This window comes from Copadichromis virginalis, linkage group LG3 (genome assembly GCF_057382275.1).
Source record: "Copadichromis virginalis isolate Kocher_CV1m ecotype Utaka linkage group LG3, C_Virginalis_male_GT1.1, whole genome shotgun sequence".
In the NCBI taxonomy this organism is placed as follows: Eukaryota; Metazoa; Chordata; class Actinopteri; order Cichliformes; family Cichlidae; genus Copadichromis; species Copadichromis virginalis.
This window is the reverse complement of record NC_140620.1, coordinates 6,621,898-6,645,626: the sequence shown is the minus strand read 5'-3', so window position 1 is coordinate 6,645,626 and position 23,729 is coordinate 6,621,898. Positions and strand designations below refer to the sequence as shown.

Sequence of the window (23,729 nt, the reverse complement as noted above, 5' to 3'; positions counted from 1 at the left end):
TCAAAGAAATTCACACAGTGACCAAGTAAAGTAACCGTAGTAAAGGAGACAACATCCCGTTGATGGTGGGATTATTTGAAAGATTTGCTTTAGTCACGTCACCAAATGCAGTTGAACCACCCGTGGATCCATGTTTGACCATTCTACCACTCTGAGCTCTGCTTTTTAATCATTTTATTATTATCGTCATTCATTAATTCATTCTTTGGAGGGGGGCTATTTCCTAATGCCGCCCTAATAAGCTGATGTTCAAGGGGAAATATAACAGAAACTCTTTCAGTGTTATTCATTAATAAATTAACAGATAAACTGTGAAGAAGAAGAAAAAAACTGAGATTTAAAGGAGAGAGTGAGAAACTTGATCATCCATCCTCATAATACATGTTTATCAGTATCTGCTGTGACCATACTGCAGTAATAACTACAAGTCTACATTTCTGTGACTGTTGATCAATCACAGCAGGAATCTGAGCTCATCTCTGCACACAGAGCAGCTTCAGCTCTGGGATAAACTGCTCGCTTCACGTCCTTCTCAGCTCACAGACACTCATCCTGATATTTTCCTTTAACATTTGATGGTATAATTCATCTGAGTTTACACTTTATCTGCATGAATACAGAAAAACAGACCCAAACACCAGAAACCATCAGTTTCACCATGTAGAATATATTGTTGTTTCCTTGCTTTTAATTCAGAGAAAAACTCTGATTTTGATTTTCTCTGTTCTCTTTGCCACAGCCCATCCCAGCAGCAGCTGACTGTCACAACACTGAATAACACTTTAGGAGGAACGTCTTGATGCATTCTCAATCATCCAGGAAAGTAAATCTCCAAAAGTGGATTCTGTTCATCTGGACGTACATAAATGTGTCCCAGCTGGACTTTTGTCAAAGCTGGAAAGGCTCCTAAAGAAAGCTCCAGTCGATTTAGGAGAGAAGGACAACCGCTGCCTAAGAGAAAACCTGTAGCTATCCCGTACGTGTCAGGAGTATCGGAGCAGCTGAGACGCATTTTTTCTAAACACTGGGTCTCTGTGGCTTTTAAACCCCAAAACACGCTGCGCCAAAAACTGGTCCACCCCAAGGATCGGGTCCCCCGACACAAACAGAGTCACATAGTGTACGCTGTTAAGTGCAGGACGATTGGCAGGATTTATACATCGGGGAAACCAAACAACCTCTGGCTACAACACAGAAGAGCCACCTCGTCAGGCCAGGACTCTGCAGTCTATTTACACCTACAGGCCAGTGGACACTCTTTCAATGATGAGGATGTAACATCCTGGACAGGGAGGAACGCTGGTTTGAGGGCGGAGTCAAGGATGCCATTTACATGAAAAGGGAAAGACCATCTCTGAATCGAGGAGGGGGCCTAAGGGTACATCTGTCACCATCTTACAATGCTGTGATTGCAGCCATTCCCCATCTCTCTGTGAATGGGACTCATGGTTATTGATCAGTGGTCATGAGAATTGCATAATTAAGATTAAGGAACTGACCTCACAGCCCTTTGTTCCTTCAGTGGGCTGGTTTCAGTCATTATGCAAATGTACTGTTTACAAGATTGAATCCTGCAGTCAGCTGACACTGAAGGATGAGAGACGAAATGTTTCTCCCACTAAACGCTACGTCCAGATGAACAGAATCAACTTTTGGAGAAAGCTGAATCAGTATTTCAGCTTTAAGAGGGTATTTTAACACAAACATCAGTCCTTCTACTTCAGTATGTTTGACACTTTGTTTATGCCTAAATTAACTTTACTGTTAACGAGTTTTCATGTTTCTGTAATCCACCAGTGTGCTCATGCTTTTTTATTTGAAAACATATTTTAATGATCAAATATAATTATTTTTGTTATTTGTGGATTTTAAATGTCCTTGACAGAGACAGATGATAATCATTATCCTGCACTGTGGTCTCAGGTTTGGTCGAGCTAGCACAAAGAATGGCTATGTTGAACTTCCTCCTGGGATCTACACTAAGAAGTGAGTCCAACATTAGCAGGCTCTCTTTCCTTTATCTGGATTCACTTTAGCATTCACAGTCACGTGAAGCTTGTTATTAACTCGATAAGTCAACCCAGGGTTTCAGCTGCGCGCTCACATGAAACACATGGTGTTGGCAGCATCTGATCAATCATATTCATGGAGACGTGTATCAGCAACAGAGCAGCTGAGTTTGCAGAAGGAAGTCAAACTAAACCACAGGAACAATATGAGGAGATTACACACATAATAAAATACTAGCACTAACACAGCTGCTGCAGACAAATCAGTCGTGTGATCGTGTGTGAGAGGAGAAGGACTGTAAAGGAGTTTGGTGTTAAAAGCTCTGTATGAATGTGGGAGACTTTGAAGGGCTTTAAAAAGGCCAATATAAAATAAAAGGCAGCAAAATTGCTGAGTGTGAAAGTCACCAGACTTATCAGACCTCTGTGATTAAGACCTGTAAGAACACCTATTTGTACTTGTTGGCATTATATCAAACACACACATATATTAAGCCTTGTGGACAGTCGTAGCCTGCTGCTAGCATGAATGCTAAACGTACTGCTGTGGATGATCAGCAGAACAAGATGTTGTCAGTTTGACTGTTTGCTGTATTTAAAGTGTTTTTCTCAGTTCGTCTGTATTCAAAGTGCATTCGGGGCTTTAGCTGACAGCTCTTTGTGCTAACAAACTAAACTTTCTTAGTTTAAGCCAACAGACTTTACCAAACATAAAGCCTGCTGCTGCCTCCATGGGTTAGCTTGTGTGACTGGTGTTTACACCAATGAAATCTAAATCACACTAATGTGTCCTCCAAGGTGTTTGGTGGGAGCACTGAGTGAAACATAAGAGCTCTGGTAAAATAACAAACAGGGCTGTGAGAGCAACTGAAGTGATAAAAATACTGTTTGAAGATAAAAAAACACTTTGATGTTCTCTCATCACCTAACAAAGTCCAAACCCTGCGAACTATTTTAGCTTTAATAACTGTGGATTCAGGTATCCTGAACCCATCTTTGGACATTTGTAATTAAATATTTTAAAACTCCATCAGAGACTCCTGATGTGGCTGTTTGGAGAAGGAAAAGAGGGACAAAGTGGAGCGTCGAGCTGAGGCTTCATTCACTGCAAACCTACAGTTATGTTTCCTTATTTCTGCTGTTTGCATGTTCACAGCTGAAATAAAGCTGCCTCTTTGACTTCATCCTGTTGTGTTTGGGTCCAATCCTGCCTGCCACACAGCGCTACAGGACAAAGTCTAATATTTTTACCTTTTTAATGAATCTTTGGTCATATTTATCCAGGAAAACACAAACATGTAAAGGAGTCATCACAGTTCTCTGACCTCGTTGGTCCAGGTGCAGCACTGAACTCTGGAGGATAACCTTTGGACCATCACTCCTCACAGACGGACAGCTGGATCCTGCAGACTGTGACCTCTGACCTCTGCAGACACAACATGTTTTATTCAATGATCAATTCTCTGATAAAGTGATTGAAGCAGCTGTGGTCACACAGACTGCAGATAATGCAGCTGTTTCCTGTCAGTAACAGTCCTCTTAGATTAGAGTTCAGCTTTTTACAGGAAAACAAATGTCCCTGAATGCAACAGTGAGACACAGTCTGCCTGTGTGGCTGTGATAGCTGCCGTTAGGAGCGCTCATGTGTTTGCAGTTAGACGAGGAGATGTTACCATCATGGACACGTTAACAAATCCTGCAGCATCACGTGGCACAAACACTTTGTGTTCCTGTCATCTGCAAGCAACAGGAAGTTCATTAATAAAGGCGGGATGGAGACGCGACTGTGATGGTTCTCCTTCATCCAGCTGTTACACACATCTGGGCTCACACGACGAGCCTTTGTCTAATACAGCAGCTGCTCTCTGAACACTTTTCTGAAGAGTTTAATAGTTTAATTATTTATATAGCACATTTAATTACAACAGGAGCGTTGACCAAAGTGCTGTACAAGAACACAACATACACAATAAAACAACTTAGAGTATTAAAAGCAAACACCAAATATAAATTAACAAACAACTCTCATGCTGTATTAAAAGCCAGTAAATAAAAATGTGTTTTAAGATAAGATTTAAAAAGATTGACAGTGGGAGCCTGTCTGATGTGTAGGGGTAAATTATTCCACAGCTTAGGCGCTACGACTGCAAATGCTCGATCACCTCTATGAACCAGCCTCGACCTTGGTACGGCTAAAAGCAAAAGATCACTTGATCTAAGAGATCTAAGGGGGGTATAAGTCTGCAAGAGGTCAGACAAATACCCGGGAGCCTGTCCATTCAGGGCTTTGTAAGTCAACAATAAAATTTTAGAATTAATTCTGAAGCGGACAGGGAGCCAATGAAGGGAGGCAAGTACCGGGGAAATGTGTTCACATCTTTTAGTACGTGTCAGAAGACGAGCTGCAGCATTCTGGACCAACTGCAGCCTTGCCAGGCAGGTCTGGCTGACTCCAGCATATAAGGAGTTACAATAGTCCAGCTGGGATATGATAAAAGCATGAATCGCTTGTTCAAAGTTTTTAAAAGATAAAAATGATCTCACCTTAGATAAAAGCCTCAGTTTGAAGAAAGACCGCTGTACAACTGAGCTAATTTGTTTTTCAAAGGTGAAATTGCTGTCAAGTATAACCCCCAAATTTTTGGCATGTGATTTGACAAAATTTTAACTGTGCAGGTTAAAATTAGAAGTGTTGGGATTGCCGCTTGGTCCAAAAATTATCACTTCGGTTTTGTTCTCATTAAAGTTAAGGAAATTAGAGGCCATCCAGGATTTAACTTCACCGAGACACTGAAGTAAGGGTTCTAGTGAGGCAGGACTGTTTCCCTTCAATTGAAGATAGATTTGAGTATCATCGGCATATGAATGAAAACAAATGTTGTATTTTCTAAAAATTAGACCTAAAGGCAGCATATAAATGGAGAACAATATTGGCCCCAGTATAGATCCCTGGGCAACACCACAAGTAAGGGGAGCTGAGGAAGAGATAAAATCGCCAAAGCTCACAGAGAAGGTCCTGTCAGACAGGTATGACCTGAACCACTCTAATCGGGTGCCCTTTACGCCACAATGCTCCAACCGTGAGATTAAAATGCTGTGGTCAACAGTATCGAAGGCAGCGGTCAGATCTAAAAGCAGAAGCACAGCTGAGTCACCTGAGTCAGTGGCTAATAAAAGATCATTAAGAACTTTTAAAAGTGCAGTTTCTGTGCTATGAAGAGTTTTAAAAGCAGACTGAAACCTCTCAAGAACATTGTGTCCATTTAGAAAAGATTGCAGCTGAACAGAGGAGCTGCACAAACCTTTGTTTGCTTTCTAGAGCAGCGTATCAAAGTCAAACTACCCACTGCTAGCAGCTGTTTCTATCATAGTTTAGGATCCAGATGTGTGAGCTCTAGATTTACACCTCTGATTAAAATACATAGTTAAAAACAGCCAATTGAGTCCAAATGTGTCTTAAAACCAGATAAACTGACAGTTACAGCTGAGCCTGTGTGTCCTTGGAGACACCGCTCTGCTACAGAGATGCATTTTAGAAACCAGGAAACATCAAAATCCTTTAAATCAGAGAGTTCTTGTTACTAACAGCTCACCTCTCTGCAGCAGAGACTTTAAAATCAATGGGGGAAGTTCTAGACCGGCAACTCTTGAAGGACACAGAGCTGGAATCTGAATCAGAGTCTGAATCAGGTTCAGGTCCAGGCTGGTTCCTGTGAATAATGATGGAGCAGTGATGTGAGTGCTGAGCTGTGACATGGAGAAGAGTCATGGACAGTTAGAGATGGTCATCTCACCTCTGAGCTTTGGTCTGGCTCTCATGTTCCCCACACAGAGTGCTTTTAGAGGGAGGGACTCCCTCCTCTCTGTCCTCACATTGATCCATGCTGCTCAATTCACATCAGCTCACACACACTTTCTACCTTCACCTGCAGAGGAAACACAAATCATTCATGTGCACATCAACTGAAATCCTCCTTTCCATCATGTGTGCTGTCCAAATATCAGCTGCTTCTTTCCTGCTTCATCTCAGTGTCAGCTGAATGCAGTCAGACAGCAGTGTGAGGCAAACGAAGCTGCCATCAGCTGCTCTACTATCAGTCCAATCGATGGAGCCACGAAGCACACACGATGCATTCACTGACACACACTGATTTACTGTGACTAGAAGTTTCAGTCAGTTCAACAGGTGTGAACAACATTCTAAACGAATACGTCAAGCTTGGTTTGCAGAGGTCAGACGAGTGGATATCGAGTTTTCTGCCATCCCCAATTTTTTGTTGGTTTGCTCGCAGCATTTTCTTTCTGGTGAGTTCTAAATAAATTCATATCTCTCTTAATAAGCTTTTAGTGTTATTTTGAATGAAGATAATTAGATAAAGTATCCTAATGTGTGATGTTGCAGAACCACGTCATGTTGACGGAGAGGCTTATTATTTGGCATTATTGCACTCAAACCAGCATATGAAATGGATGTAACAAATCCAGACTGGGCTCCAACGCTGCACATGGGGCACGACGACATACCTGTGTCAAACTCGGACCGGCGCACAACACTGCTTGATAAGGTTGTTAAGGTGTGCTGTGTTTTGGTGAATATGTGCCCCAGTGTGGTTGTCAAACCAGGGCCAAATGAAACTTGCTCTTGTTGAATATTCATAAAACTGCTGTGTTGCATGTACAGTTCATTGTAAATAATTGTACTTTCTGTAAAGTGGTTTCAATAAAACAGAAAAGTATGTTAATTTTTTTTTATTCAAGATCTGTTCACATGTACTTAGCAAGTACATACACGTGAAATGCAAACTATTTACATGGCAACGCACAGCTTGCATCAATCGTTAATCGTTCATCTAGAGCAATTTTTGGGGCAGCTGCTGAGGAGAAGTCAATGTTATGTGCAACCTCAAGCTGTATCTTGGTCATATGGTCAACGTACTCACAATGTGGAGGCTTAAAAACGGCCAAATCTTGTACCCAACCGTTTGTGAATTAGATGTGCGCCTCCAGGAATTTATAATTCCGAAAATGATTCGTCGTGTATGCGCTGACTCCACAGACAAGGTACACGAAAATATCGGGATAGGACAACGGCAGTAGGCTGTCTGGGTTTCCGCTCCGCTGCCTTATTTCATACGGGTCCACATTACCGATGCACGCTATTTTGTCCAAGTACCGTCTTTTGGCGTCTTGGCGCAATCGGTTGCGATACAGCCCTTTGTCTTTTGCGCTGATTTTAAGCATGGTTCTGACAGTCCTGCTTCCAACACAGTGTGTTTGTTTTGATTTGTGGCCTTCTGACATGGTGCAGCAATCCCACAATGCACTGCGGTGTGACATCAACTCCAAAGCCCTATACGGCAGATGGCAGAAGCGGAGCGGCCAAAGAGTAAACCTTCAAAAGTAAGTACTGAATTTTATGCCACTTATTTATGTGCAAATGTTTAATAATGAAGAACATTAAAACATTATTGTTGGCCACATGTCGGCAAAGTTATGTGACATTAGTGATGTTTGTACTTTCAGCGTTTACTTGGTTTTAAAGCCTCTACTTCAAAATATATATATGTATAGTCGACCTTAATCTTACAGAGAATGTGATGATTTTATGAATAATTAAAGTCAGTCATATATCCACAAACACAACAGGCTGAAAGTCAGTGATGCTGCTCGGTTTGCAGTCCTGAATATCACAGCACAAGCAGGATTCACTGCACTGTTAATGTTAGCTATGTTATATTGCTGCCTCTGTTCGGTGGTGTCGAGCCAAACGGACTTTAACGTGTGTTTGAACGAGCTGACGGTTCACTCGTTAAGCTGAAAGAAAGATGCTTTAATCACAGCAGTCACACATGTGTCCACTGCACCATCTGGGAACTCTTCTTGTTTACACTCGTAATAACACAAACACTAAATCCTCCTTCTCTGGTGCCGTTGTGTAGCAGTGTGTACACCTGAGACTGTCACCTGTCTGTCTGTCCTGCACTCTCTCTCTGTTTCTTTCTCTCTGATTGTGGAATAAAAGTATGAACATGTGTTTATAAGTTACACTTGTGTTTGAATCCTGCAGCTTATCACACATTTGATTTCCATGTGTGACACCTGCAAGTGTCCAGAGTGAGGACAGACTGAGGGAGCCACTGCTGCACATCATCTGTGAGGCTTTGCAGCCCTGATGATCCACCAGGACAAACTCAGCAGTGTGTGAGGAAGAGGAGGAGGAAGAGCCAGCAGCAGCTGACAGATGGAGAGAATAGACAGACTGTTCCCTGTTTGTGAAGGACTGCTAGGAAAGTTTAGAATAACTAACTGTCTGTTCTGAATCAGTCTTATTAGGTAATGTTCAAATAATGTGATCATCCCAGTGTTTTCAATGTGGGAGAAAGTACTCAGGCCTTCAAGTTACACACTATGAAAGGCAGCAACAAGTTTAATGTTCAGAAACCTAAAGTCTGTATCAGCAGCAGAATGGAGCTAAAAATAAATGTTGGTTTCAGTTCTATGAAGCTTTGAGTATTTTGGATCAGTAGCTGCTGTGTTTATTGCATCATATTGCTGTAACTGTTTATATGCTTTATATATTCTGAGCTAAGTTGATCTATAGTGTTACATCATATTCTATAAGGATGTTATGTGTTTGTAGACTTTCTGCACAGTTTAACCCATTTAGCAGAAGTCAGCCTGTTTAAGGCTCTGATATCTATTCTGTATGACTGAAAGCAGTTATGACATGGTCTGATTTTCTCACCCAATAAAGGAATATTTCATATATCAGTCTACTCTTCATTCTATCAGACACAGTTATCACAGCTCGCACATTTTCTTTTTACACATATATGTAAGCACTGAGCCAAATTTAGTAATGCCAACATACTGAAAGAACAACATTTGTTTCTTATATATAATACATCAATATATACACAGTCAAAGATACTTGTCTTTGATTGAAGATTTAAGGTGATAGGAAATATAAATAACTGCTACTTGAATCTTTGACACAGAGTTCAAGCTCACTGCTGTAATATATATATATCATAATAATCTGACAATAAATATAATATTGGCCATATTATATTTACATTACCACAGTGAGATGACTTTAGTCTCATGATCAACATTAGCTAATTGTTATTTACTAGCTAATCTTAAAATGACTGTTCAGTACAGAAATGAAGCCCAACAATCATGTTTTACAGTCCTGTGGTCTCAGCCTCAGATACTCAACTAATCAAAGTGATATCATGAAAAAAATGGCTGAGCAACAAAACATTTTTCTCCTTCATTTCTGTCAAACAAAGCTGTATGAAACGTTTCTCGCTGTTAGTATCATGGTTGCTAGGCAACCTGAGCAGCGCGACGAAGGCTAGACCGTCCCATTTCACAAACCTCTCACTTCCGCACTTCTCGTAATTATAGTACACACCGTACGTAGTACGCGTAGTGCGCGTACTTCAAGCGTGCGCTCTCTTAATTGGGACACAGTACAAACTACAAGTACACAAAACAGGAACGTAGCTCAGAGTGGCGGACACACTCGGCCTCGTTGGTCCAGCTGTGAGTCCGTTACCGTGAACTATGGAGCGGCAGATTTGTGCTGAACTAAGCTGCACACAGCTGATGTTAGCCAGGAAACATTACACACTGACTTTAATGGAGAGACCGGAAATACAAACACACAGTTTGTTGTGTGAAGAAATCAAATGTGAGCTGAACAAACAGTAAAGTTCCTAAAGACAAACTGTTAAAGGAGGAAACAAAGCAAACTTACAGTTTCTTCACACACCAACAACAAACTGCACTCCACACCTGGGCCCTGTGCTTCGTACGTCGCTTACTACATCCAAGATCAAATGAAACATCCAAGACCAAATCATCGCGCTAACTCTGAGCTCGCTATTCCGGTTCCCCGAACACACCTGTTGTTGACGATTAGTATAGCTGGATGAAGTAATGTGAGATCACTGGGTGGCCCAACAGGGGCTACGCATCGATAGTAGAAACATTGATCGGCAACCCTTTGATTGGTCGGCGAAAATGTCGAAGGAGCGCGCTCGGTATTTTTCGGCAGCAGAGCAAGAACTCTTGAGTGAGGGATTTCAGGAGTTTCAGAGTTTAATTAAAACGCAAGGGAACACTGCAAAGGCTGCAAAAGCAAGGAGAGAGGGCTGGCAGAAAGTTGCTGACAAATCAAACTCGTAAGTAATTTAATAATAATAATAATAACAATAATAATGGAGTGGATTTATATAGCGCTTTTCAAGGCACCCAAAGCGCTTTACAATGCCACTATTCATTCACTCTCACATTCACACACTGGTGGAGGCAGCTACGGTTGTAGCCACAGCTGCCCTGGGGCAGACTGACAGAAGCCAGGCTGCCATATTGCGCCATCGGCCCCTCTGGCCAACACCAGTAGGCGGTAGGGTAGATTTATCATATCACACCATATTATCCAATATTATATTACATTATATTATATTATAATATGTTATATTATATCCCCTTTCACATTAGAGCCACAACAGGACCCACTAGAACATGGGAACAAGTAAAAGTGAAATATAAGAATATTCTACAGAATGGTAATATTTATCACTTATATTGCTTGTCGTCTCTTGGAAAGAGACCCTGGAATACTCTGTTTGTTTGTTCATAACAGCAACCAAGAAAAGGGCAGAGCAAAAAAAAAGACAGGTGGTGGTCCTGCACCCCCTCGTCAACAAGTTGGTTAAGTGAATAATACCCTCACGGGAAAATCGATATCTCTCTATGAGCACACTGTCGCGCTGAGCTAAAGGATCCTGTCTGTCCCGCAATATACACTGAATTCTGAGGACTATCCTTATCAATCTTGCACCTTCCGCAATGGGTTGCTCGCGTAAACGGACAGGATATGACTGCGACAGACTTCCCAAATCCACCTTCGCTTTTATAGCCGTGGTCTCTCATCTTGATTACACGAAGTAATTTACAATTACTACTCTGAAATATGAATTACATCTGTAATAATCACATACATGTAATAGAATGTTAATAGTACATTTCCCTTTTTTAGGGAATGACCTGTATGTATCTGTGTGAAATCAATAAAAGGATCAAGTGCTGCATTATCTTTAGTTACATTGATGTTATTTATTTATGGTGAAACAGTGGTGGAATATCGCTGTTGCTTTCGTATGAATGACGCGGACATAACTGCGTGGCCGCGATCTAATCCTGTTTACATAAAGTAAACCTGCTCCCCAGCAGGTTTACGCTTACGGCTCTGTTGCTATGACAGCAAGTCCCGGATGGGCTTCGGGGAACCGAACGATCCAGGATCACGCGAAATCGTCAACAATCTCATCCAGCTAACTCACTTAGCGCGGTACGAAGAACGGGCCCCTGGACACTAAACACGGACACACAGGTGAGCTGCTTCCTGGAAGGAGGCGGGACTCCACCTGCAACTCAGCACAGGTGGGAGGGGCTCCGCTCTGTGTGTGCTGATGTGTTAACTTTAAAAATATGACTGCTCAGACTGAGTCAGAGTAAAGTTCACATGCTGACGTGTGGAGACATGAAACCTTGTTGTAGCTGCAGGTGTGAACACACTGATCCCAGATCAGCTCTGCTGTATTTGTAACATGAACATTTCTGCTGCAAAGCTTCAAATGTTCAGCATGTTTCTCTGTTTCCAGTCTATAGATCCAGTCACACTTTCTACCTTCACCTGTGCAGTAAAGACTGAGAGCAGAGCTGAAACCAAGCGTCCAATCAGTGAGCAGCATCAACACCTGAGCTTCATTCAGACTCTGTTATTGAAGATGTTGTTGGTACAAAGTTCATCTGCTGCTCACATGAATCCTGTGATGAAAGCTTAATTTCACTGAAGGTTTCTTCAAATCTCATTTCAACCTGTTGAAGTCATGAATGAAAGTGCAGACTGAGAGTGGATCACATGATGTTTAAGGTGTGTCATGTGACATGTTCAGTATTGTCACACTTGTCTAGATTGTCCCTGATATCATAACTGCTCAAACACTGATGATTATATTTGAAGAATTATTACTTTTGGCAGCAAAGTTTGAATGGAGCTCTCTGTCTGTGCTGATTTGTCGCCCTCTGGAGGTCAAAGCACAAACTGCATGATGTCACTGTAACCACCACAGTGACAGGAAGTGTTTTTATGACTGAAACACTGAAATGATGCTAACGGCTGTCGTTAGGCTCACTGACAGCAGTGCTGATGTGTTCATGTCAAACACTGGCTCAGGTCAGACTTCTTCATCCTTCTCCAGCGTGAGGCCGCCCTCAGACCCACTGAAGCTCTGACCTTTGACCTCCTGACCCTAACCATTTTAGTCTCATCTTTAAATGCCAATCCATCCAAAATGTAGCCGAGCAAAAGAAGCTGGAAGCTGTTCTATGAATGATGTTCATACCAGAGTTTCTGTTTCCAGCTCAGACGTGTTAAACACTGCTGCTGTGCTACATTTGTCATTTCCTGCTTTCACTACCATCCATGTCAAAGCGCTGAAGTCATCTGATCACCTTAATGCAGTAAAACAGGAGCTGTAAGTCTAACATTTATTTACTGTCATCACAAACACACTCTGCTGGATTAACATCCAGACAAAGGGCTGAAAAGCTGAGAATCAGCATTTGATTATTATTATTATATTTCCTGTTTATGTGGATGTACTTTTCTATCTGTCAGTGCTGAAGCAGGCGTCACTGATCACATGACTCTGAGGGATGTTTCCAGCACCTCGCTGAATCTGAGCCATGAAGGTTTAAGGTATCTGTAAAGGCAAAGCAGGTCTGAGCCTGTGTTAGCAAGCTGTACCTAATAAAGTGGCAGCAAGGACTCAGTCAGTAATGATCAGAGCCAGCAGGGGGCAGCACAGAGAGGTGAGGCGCTGTCAGAGAAGCAGGCTGACATCAGACTGGTCATATTCCATCATCTATACCTGAAATAATCATCAAACACACACAGAGCAGAAACATGTGGAAACATCTGGAGCTCAGTCTCAGTTTGATCCCTCAGAGGTTTACCTCAGTCCTGCTCCTCTGCTTCCTGTTTACAGCGCACACATCATGCTGTGTACTGAGAGTCATGTGGTCAAAGCGAGGCCCTGGTACTCTGACAGAGAGCGAGCACAGTTATCCTAATGTGTGACATCACTTCTAACCAGAGAGCATTCAGCTTTCACAGCAGCCAACATCCTGTCACACTGAGCATGTGCAAACTCATCAGCCAACATCCTGTCACACTGAGCATGTGCAAACACAGCAGCCAACATCCTGTCACACTGAGCATGTGCAAACACATCAGCCAACATCCTGTCACACTGAGCATGTGCAAACTCATCAGCCAACATCCTGTCACACTGAGCATGTGCAAACACATCAGCCAACATCCTGTCACACTGAGCATGTGCAAACACAGCAGCCAACATCCTGTCACACTGAGCATGTGCAAACACATCAGCCAACATCCTGTCACACTGAGCATGTGCAAACACATCAGCCAACATCCTGTCACACTGAGCATGTGCAAACACAGCAGCCAACATCCTGTCACACTGAGCATGTGCAAACACAGCAGCCAACATCCCGTCACACTGAGCATGTGCAAACACATCAGCCAACATCCTGTCACACTGAGCATGTGCAAACACAGCAGCCAACATCCTGTCACACTGAGCATGTGCAAACACCGCTCTCAGCTTCCATCACTCACAAGCTCCACCCTCCACTTAAAAGCCCAGAACAAAGCTTGTGACCAACACATCGCAGACAGAGGTGATGTTCACACTGTGTTTCTGGGTGGGAAACTCACCTGTGGGTGTGGCTGTTCCTCCCCTACAATCTCTGATGTCACAGCTGCTAAATTAGACTGAAGCCAGACTCAAACAGAAAACAGCCTCAAAGACTTAGAGAGAGAGCGCTGCTCCATCTCTGGACCCAAAATATATGTTCCACCACGCTGCAATGCATCTTGGGATAGGGTGGGCCCACCTGTGCTTCAAATCCAGGGAGAAGGTGGACACGTTTGTGGGAGGCTAGGATTCTGGACGCCCTTTGCGGCCACACTGTGATGTCATGGACCTCCAGAGGAAGCAGAGGCTGAATTTAAACACACCTGCTGACTTCATGTGTTCTGCTCTGACAGCTGCCATGTGTCACAGCGTGGATAATAAATCCATCAAACTTCACTCAGCTCCAATAACACCATCAGTGTTTGATGTCCAGAGGATTCATCAGCTTTAACCATGATAGAAGCAGGAAGTTAAGATGAAGATGATAAACCACACTGAGCGACACACTGCGAGCAGGTTCGCAGAGATCTGAGCAAGAGCGAATGAAAAAACTGAGCGAGAGGGGCTGTTATTGAATGAATGAAGTCCTCACCTCCCAGCTTCAGTCAGACTGGTTCACCTGTCCCCACACCAGTCACACCACTGGCTGAGAACATGGATCAGCACTTGCACTTGAGAACATGGATAATGTGACTTGGAGCTCTTTTGGTTCAGAGACAGCAAGCAGTTAGGCAAAGAGAGAAGAACTCAGCTTGTGGGATTCACTGAAAGATGTCATATAAATCCTCAGCACCATCCACAAGCATTTGCATTATTTGCAAAGAACATGGAGAACATCGGTGTATGAACGCAGCAGTACTCGTCTATATTGGAAAACAACATTTACAGCTACATTTACCAGAGGATCACAGACCCGCACAGTAAACACAAGAGAGATAAACATGTTTGTGAACACAGGTTTGTTCTTACAGATTTATGACTTAATGCCAAACTATTCTGATCTCATTTTAAAATGAAACATGTCCATGTAATGACTGCATTAACCTGATGGGCATGAGGTCAAGTTTAGGATATAATGTTCATTTCTCCAAAAGATATTTCAGATTGGTCGTACCTGATGAGAAGAAAAAGTAAAAATTATCTTTGAATGGTGTTTTTGTGTTTATTTATTTCTAAATGCTTGGACTGGACAAAATGAAAAGGTTTAGCAATGAGTACATGGCAGGCACAGCTCAGGTTTGAAAGTCTGAGAGGCTGAGACAGATTGTGCACAGAGGGTTAGTGGAAATATTGGCAAGAGGAGGATGAAGGTGGAGCTACCATCATCACCATATGAGGGCAGTGGGTCTCAGGAGGTTCATAAAAACAATTGTGGGATGACTCACTGTCTTACTTTTCTGGAGGTCATTTAATACTTTAGGTTCAACATTTTCCAACCTGATATCGTAACGACATCAGAAATGAGTCATTCTGTTATGCTGCTGTATCATCGATTGATATAAATTCATGTTTCTGTAGCTAATCCAAAAAAATCATTGTTGTCTTCATACATTGACAATAATTCTTTACTCCTAAAGCTTCAAACGAGCAGGTTCATATCTCAGTATTTCACCAACAACTGAGGACACTAGAGTGTCATTCCTCAGTGCAACACAATGCAGTTCCTACAGTTTAACAGCATTTGACACATTTCTCTATATAAAAATGTTTCAGGCTAAAAAGTCCGTAAATGTTGACACTAGATCATATTTTCTACTCTTATGTGCACTGGAGTGGGTTGGTGATCAGTCTGTGAGGTGCTATCTAATGATCTACCAACCAAGTTAATAATCCTGTCATAAGATTTGGTTCCATCAATGACAGAAATGGATGAACCAGTGTTGATGTTTGGTTTCACACTGATGGCACAATGATTGTGAGCATGGATGCCGACTTTGGTCTTGGAAGAAAAAGAAGAAGTATTATTGAGCGCTTTCATGGAAACATCATGTTTGTAAGAGACAAAGATGTAGAGGAATATCTGCTGTCTCATCCTGATAGCTCCAAACCAGCTGAGCTGAGGAAATGTTGAAGCAAATTTCATGTCACTGCTCCATCACTAGTGAGGTGTTCTCCTAAATAAGTCATAGTTTTAAATGGATTGGTTATGTAAGAGACAACATTTGAAGTATTTGTGATGGAAACAGATGTTTTTGAATTTGCAGATGTTGAGTGCCCCCCCCCCCCCCCCCCCACACACACACACACACACCTATTTTTTATTTTATTTTAAAGATAATTTCTGTCATGTTAAAGTTATTATGGCTGATTGAGGACTACTATTTCCTTTTGTAATTAGGATTGTAGCAACTTTAAAGCTAGAAATTTACTTCAGTCACAAAACCAGTGTGGAAAAGAGATATTTTATTTTGTATTCTTATGATGACAGTTTATAATCATAACCATCATTGATTAATCATTTATCATTGTTGAATCTGATGACAGCATAATCTCTGAAGTATATCTATGTTAATCTGAGTGAATATTGGTGTATGCTCATCATCATCTTCTAATCAGTCTTAAATGGGCTGCACAGCATTGTATCACCATCTGAACAGGAGAATCCTGTTGGACCTTGAACGTCTACATTCAGTTCTGCACTTAGTCAGACCCAAAAGTAACATGCACAAGGCCTTATGTAAGACGCACGTTCACATACACATGTATTAATAAGAAGAGGTCGTGTTAGGACATCCTCTCTTCTAAGGACACACACCCTCACAAAATACACATAAGAACACACTTGTTTTTCTCTAAAAGTCTTATTCTGATGTCTATATAAGGTAATCTTGGTCAGTGAGGAGAGTTGATATCATTTCCAGTAAGATCTAACTGTGTGACGTCATCAGGATAATATAAAGGAAAGAGGGGGCTTCCGCCCGAAGAAGATTGTTGTTTGCTTTGTGTGCTGTATGTTTTGTCTTCCCATGCTTCTTTTGGAAGTATGTAATAAAGATCACTATTTTGACACCTTGAACTGGATGCAGCTTGCGTTTCTTCTCTGATCCAAACCGAACGAACCACAACAATTTTTGGTGCCGAGAAACCCGGTGGGGAGGAGAAGATATTGCGGCTGGCTTCTTGCTTGGAGGTGCCAAGGGGACAAAGACCAGCAGCTATCTGAGTGACGCCAGGCGAAATAAGAAAGGTGAGTAGTGCCACCTGTTGTTTTATCCAAAGGCGCTATATTGGAAGTTAAAACTAAATTTAATTAATATTCACTCAGTATAGACTTCTGGTGTTTGTCCATAGTGATTGTTGATTAAGTGTCTTGCTGTTTATTTGAAGTGAACTGTTGAGTTAAGAGGTTATGTTATGTGTTTAAGTCAATACGGTTTAAAAGGTTTAAAGGTTTAAATGTACAGTTGACTGGGTGCCAGCCAGATCAACTGAGGTAGTGTAGGGTATTTGATTTAATTGATTAAGCAGAGACGCGGTCTTGGGTTTCAGGTAATTAAACTGGAGGGCAGGGTACCCACAGTGAGGCTTCTAAAATAAGTAAATTTAATTAGGACTGGGGCGGGCGTGGCCCCTAAGAATGCAGGCTGTTCAGCGTTTTGGCAGACGCCACATGCAACGGACGCGTTGTTATGTTTAAGCTCGGTTGGCCTACCGGGGGCACTTGGGACGCCCTTAATGGCCAGGCATTCTAGGAGTGAGTGTCTTATACTGCATTAATTGGCAGGTAGAGTCGCGGACCGGCTGCCTCCTATTTAAACGTCAGGAGCTTGTGAACTTTAAGTAAAGCCAAAAGCGTGATCTGGGATATTTCACGCCGCTGGTGGAGATCCGGGTGTCCGGGCGGGGAAGCAGTTTTAAAGTACTAGAACTTAGTAATGAGGCCGTTTTCAAGGCGGCGTACTTGAAACGTGTAATTGATCAGAAAGGCGCGGCCTGGGCTATAGAGGCTTTTAAATTAGTCAAAAGTTTAGGTACACCAGCAGAGAAATAGAGAAAATAAGCTGGTCTGGCATGTGGTGTTTTTCTTACGTTTATACGGGCCCGTGTGTAAATAGAATGTAAATTACCCTTGTGTGTAAATAAAGTGTAGATTGCATTATATAGACTGTATAAAGCTGTGTGATTCCAGAGCCAGTGCAGGAAAACTCTTTTTCTTTTCTCTCAAGCCGCGGGCACGCGCTTCTCTGTGAGGAGAAGGAAAAGGTGGGGGCCGAGCCGAGCGCTCAGGCTGTGTGTGTGTGTATTTCTTCTTAGGAGAAGGAGGGGCTGTGTGTGTGTGGCCGCTGGCTGTGTTTCCTCTCCCTATTTCTCCATTTCTACGTTTTTTAGTTTCGTTTGGGTTAAGGTGAATGTGTGTTTCAGAAGTGTGATTAAAAGATTTTAGTATATTAAATAAATTAAACCTTGCAATCTTGTGAGAGTGTGTTCTCTAAAGTGAGTGTGGTTTGATAGGATCTAATGTGTAATGATCTCTCGTGTATAACTCCTGTAAAATAGGAGGACACTGCTAAGGATATTGGTGAACATTGAGTACTTTGTGTGATTGCTGGGAGATTTTCTAGTTGGGTTACCTTTCCTTCTTGGCCTGGAGAGAGGCAGAAATTTGTGCTTTATTTTGACGTTGCTTATATAAAGTTTTTTAAAGAGTGGTTGATTCTCTCGCTATAGGGAGAGAAACGGCGTGCAGGGTAGATTGAGTGGCTTACTTTGGTGTGTAAAACTTTGTAGTGGTTAAGGAGTGAATGTGTGATTGAATTTTCGCTGGCTTTGCGTGCTTAAAGCTGTTGCAGAGGTTTGTGAGGTTTCTCTTGTAAAGGAGGATTAGAGTGTGTGTGTGTGTGTTTGTGGGCAGGTCTTTCCCCGGCTGGAGCTGCTTAACGGAAGTTAAGCTTAGGCCAGCTGGTGGGAGTCTGACTGCCGAAAGGGAAGTGTACTAAGGCTACCCCAAAAGGAGGAGCATAGGAGCGGCCATTTTGGTAAGGTAAGTGAGGTCGAAAAAACAAAATGGCTGAAGAGGAAAAGGCGACCCCTGCTGGGGGAAAGAAATACAAGCCTCTGAAGGAGCAAATACAGCAATTGAAGAAGGCAATTAAGATTACTGAAGACGGGACTTCAAAGGAAATTGCCCGTCAATGCCAAGATTTGGAAAAAGAAGTGAAGGAATTATGTGACAATCAACAGAAGACGTTGGAGGACAGAATTCCTCTACATTCCATCTTTAAACTGGAAGGTGAGAAATGTGAGAAGAGGATTAAAGAGCTTGATGAGGAACCCGTGGGGCATCTTCAGGGGAGAAAATTAAAGGCCGAAAAGAAACGCATGATTGAAAAACAGAATAAGTATTGCTAGCTTATGATTGTTTCTCAAGGCGTTTCTCACTGGATGCAAGAGGAAGTGAAAGACACCAAACCAGTCTCATCAAAGGAAGCGGAGGCTGGGGGGACATTATATCCCAGCCTGAAGGAATTCCTGACTGCCCCACCTCCTCCTTACATCTGTCCAGTGGTGACTTTGGAGGGAGGCACCCTCTGGGGGCCGGGAGGAAAAACAGGAACTGTTAAAAGAGGACTTCTGGACGTACAGGATAATCCTGCACCATCGACATCTGCTCGGGGCACAGAGGAGGCGGACACGAGAGTGGGCCCGTCTCAATCAGCAGCTGGATCACAGGTAGGTCAGCCCCACCCAACTGCTGGGACATCACAAGGAAGTGCTACACGGGGGGTGATCTTGATCCCTCCCTCTATTTTTAGCCCAGATGGAGCTGCAGGAGAAGCTCAACCTGTGGCTTCCACAAGTACCGGTCAGGTGACACCACAACAGCCCACCCAGGGAAAGTCATCCCAGGAGGCCTGGACCTCAGAGGAAGATTCACCTTCACTGACGTACCAGAAGGGGCCATCAAAGGTGAGTCAAAAAACCAGTCAGAAGCCGACGGTTGACAACGGTGTGAAAGAACAGTGGCAGGGCCACGTCGTTGGGAAAGTATCTGACAACCGGGACGCTGTGATGAAGTTGGAACGGATGTTGAAAAAACTGGAGGAAGAAGGCGTGGCATCACCACAAAGCGTAGCACAAACGCTGAATGCATTGGAAAAGGACTTGGCGGCCTCTGTAAGTAAAGCGCGAAAGTCTAGAGAAGTGTCGAATCTGGAATGGGGAGGACTCGCCCCAAACTTTCAGGGAATCCCACCAAGGACGACGCTTCGTTCTGGGAGGGTTCTGGATGAAGCAAGGGATAAAAGACCGTCAATTTTTGAAAGGAATCGAAAGCAGAATGTTGCATTGCAAACCGGAGAAGGGCAGGGTGACACAGAGGAGGAATTGCCACTCGCAATGCCTTTATTGACGGGTCCACGGGGTGAGCCAGTCTACCACCCCTATAATATCAGAGATCTTGAGGCTCTGGTGAAGCAGCTGCCCCCGATCACGGAGGGAGGAGCGGCTTGGTTGAGAAGACTAGCGAGTCTAACAGAAGGAGAGGAGATGGCCTTGGGTGATTTTAGAGCTATCGGTGGGAGGACCTTCAGAGGTGGAGGCCTCGCAGATGTGGAAGAGATAGCAAGAACTGCATGCCAACCAAATGATGTCCCCTATGCAAGGGTGCGAAATGCTCTCTCTGATGCAGTGCGTGAGAAGTATCCAACCCATAATACTGGCACTATCCCTAGGATTGCTTGGAGCCCAGAACATTCCCCTAGAGAATTTATAGAACATGCCAAAGAACAGTGGATTCTCCAAACTGGAGAGCATCCTGGGCAGGATGGAGAACCGAGGGCGTGGTTCCGATGTGCGGTTTTAGCAGGTCTGCCAGAACGAGTGAGAGCAGATCTACAGAAGAATCCAGACTTTGCGGTGGCGGATTCAGTAAAATGGGAGAGGCATATAATACATCGACTTGAGCTGGAAAGAGACGAGGCGAGCAGGAAAAAACAGGAGCTGGAGGAGGCGCAAGGGCACTTAGTAAAATTGAAATTGGCTGAGGCAAGAGAAAAAGTAACTGAAAAGAGAAAGGAAAACAAAGATGGAGCTAAAAAGATGCTGGTGGCACAGCTACAGGGCGACCCAGGGCCAGATTGGCCAGATTTGGATCCGGTTCTGTACCCTGATGACCGGTGGCCCGCCAATGGATCAAGGCCAGGAAGACCCGCAGGGAATTGGGGGGTTACTAGGCCGTGGAGGGGGCGTGGTGGATCTCAAAGGGGAGGTGGACCAAGGGGTCGTGGTCTGGGGGGACCTATGCTGGACCCAAATGTATGCAGAAGGTGTGGAGGACGAGGACATTGGGCTCGTAATTGTCCTACGCCATGGCCATCAGAAACAAGTTATCAACCACCACCCCAGGGACAAAGAACTCCGCGAGGCAGGGCAGTCCAGACAAGGGGGCATCAAGCTCCAAACCCAGGCATGGCGCCAGCGGCTCAGTATCCTCTGGCCTATTGGGGCGGAGAGGAGGAGCTGTACTGACGGGACCCGCAGAGATCCGGCGGCAGAGATATGGCGGAACCTCTGTTGCCGATGACTGTGGAAGGTACTGAAATGACCTTTCTTGTAGACACTGGAGCAACTTACTCAACACTGAGACACAAACCAAGCAGTGCCACGTTTTCCAATCACGTGGTCAGTGTTGTGGGCTTCTCTGGGGTACCGATGACTCTGCCAACAACCAATCCAGCCCTGACGGTGCTGGGAAAACAGACATTGAAGCACAGCTATGTGGTATCTCCCCATGTGCCTGTGAACTTGATGGGCAGGGATCTGCTCATTAAACGGGGGGCCACTATCATGTGTTCAGCAGATGGACTAACTGTGACACTTCCAGGAGGAAAAGAATTCCTTTGCCTGGGGACTTCTTCAAAGAACCAGTATTTGCTGCAGGACTGTGAACCATCTACAGCGGATATATACTGGGGTCGGTTGGTGGAAGAAGACATTCTGAGACAATATCAGTTGTGGAAACCTTGGATTATGGCCTTGGCAGTCTATTCTCCCCCCCGCGATCCATTCCACGTGACACTCTTCTATGATAGGAACGAGGAGGAAATTTATAGGGACCTGTTCCAGTCTGACCTTGAGGGTCAGACCTGGACTGTGTGCTCTCAAAACATCTATGTTGGTCCTGAAGGCGTCGCTGCAGCAGTAAAATTAACCGATGAGCAACGGCCTTGGTTCAAAATGGGACCTGATTCAGTGCCCCACATTACATTGGCGGTCCATGAGGGTCATCAGGCGAAAGAGCTGGGAACAATGGTCAAGAGAGCCCTTGAGGAACCTGGCTGGCAAGCTACTCAGATTCCAGATGTTTGGTACTCGCCAAAATGCAAAATTTACCGTATCACTTGTCAATCAGAGGACACTGTGATTTTGGAGCATCAACAAATCTCAAGAATCCATGGAAGAGAAAGAATAGACCATGCGGATGCAGTTGCCGCACTTGCGACTCTTCCTGACACCTTGTGGTCGTCAGGGCCTACGGATGTGGGCCTGGCAACTTGTTCGCCTGTTTTGTTCCAGCTGAAGTCGCAAATGCCAATTTGGAAACCGCAGTATAGGCAAAAAAGGGAAGCTGAGGAAGGAATTGCAGAAACTATTGAAGGGCTATTGCAGGTAGGGGTGCTTGAGCCCTCTCATTCCTACTGGAACACTCCTATTTTGCCAGTAGAGAAGCACGGGACAGGAAAGTACAGAATGGCACATGACTTAAGAGCCATTAATGCCATTTTGCGTACTGACACAGTACCTGTCCCAAATCCATACACAGCACTGACGGCATTGACACCAGACCAGAAGTGGTTTACATGTATTGATCTAGCGAATGCGTTTTTCTGTCTCCCGTTATATGAGTCTCTGAGGGACGTTTTTTCATTCACATATAGGAGGCAACAATACAGATACACACGGTTGCCACAAGGCTTTGCACTCTCCCCTGGCATTTTCAACCAAGTGTTGAAAGAAGCTCTAACGCCATGCCACCTACCGGAGGGGTGTTCACTGGTGCAATATGTTGATGATTTGCTCATTGCGGCTCCGTCGGCGTCGGCATGTACGGCAGCCTCACTCACCATACTGAAGAGACTCGCGGAGTGCGGGTTCAAAGTCAATAAAGAAAAGTTGCAGTTGGTCCGATCAGAAGTAACATTTCTGGGCCGAGTCATTGCTCACAAATCAGTGGGTTTGCTAAACACCCATCGTGATCAGATTTTGACACATCCAAAACCGCGTACGGTTAAGGAGTTGCTCTCATTCTTGGGGTTGACAGGATACAGCCGTCACTTCATTCCAAATTATGCAGGAAAAACAGCCCTTTTGAGGGATTTGGTGAAAACGGTAGGTGTCCGAAACTTAAAGGCTGAGCTGCCATGGACATCAGCCACTGAGTCGGCGTTTATCGCATTGAAACAGGACTTGTCAAGGTCGGCTGATCTTGCCATTCCTAATTATGATGAACCCTTTGTGGAAAAGAGATATTTTATTTTGTACTCTTCTGATGAAAGTTTATAATCATAACCATCATTGATTAATCATTTACCATTGTTGAACCAGTTGACAGAATAATGTTTGAACCACATATAGGTTACTCTGACTAGATTATTAATCTACACAGATTATCAGTACTTTAATCAGTCCATTGTTGTTCTGTATTATACTCGATATTTGTTTAAAGCTGTTTCACAGTTCTGTAACCACTTAGAAGCCTGTGGGTCCTGCTGGACCCTGCTTTAGTTCTATGTTCAGTTCTGCACGTAGGCAGGCCCAAAAGTAACTTGCACAACACTTTATGTAAGACGCACGTTCACATACACATGTATTAATAAGAAGGGGTCGTGTTAGGACATCCTGTCGTCTAAGGACTCACAGCTTCACAAAATACACATAAGAACACACTTGTTTTTCTCTAAAAGTCTTATCCTGATGTCCA

General features: G+C 43.6%; 2 protein-coding genes across 2 annotated transcripts in view; both read right to left on the bottom strand.

Annotated features, from left to right (window-relative positions):
* LOC146712483 (protein NLRC3-like) overlaps positions 1-23,729 on the bottom strand; it is a 145,010-nt gene that overhangs the window by 17,291 nt on the left and 103,990 nt on the right. The gene's annotated exons all lie outside the window — the stretch shown is intronic.
* On the bottom strand, positions 2,786-6,065 carry LOC146712489 (uncharacterized). The gene is made up of 4 exons (XM_085452592.1): positions 5,804-6,065; positions 5,603-5,719; positions 3,335-3,435; positions 2,786-2,823 (listed from the first exon to the last, which is right to left on the bottom strand). The coding sequence occupies exons 1-4, from the start codon at positions 5,890-5,892 to the stop codon at positions 2,786-2,788; spliced, it is 345 nt and encodes a 114-aa protein (XP_085308718.1). The 5' UTR covers positions 5,893-6,065.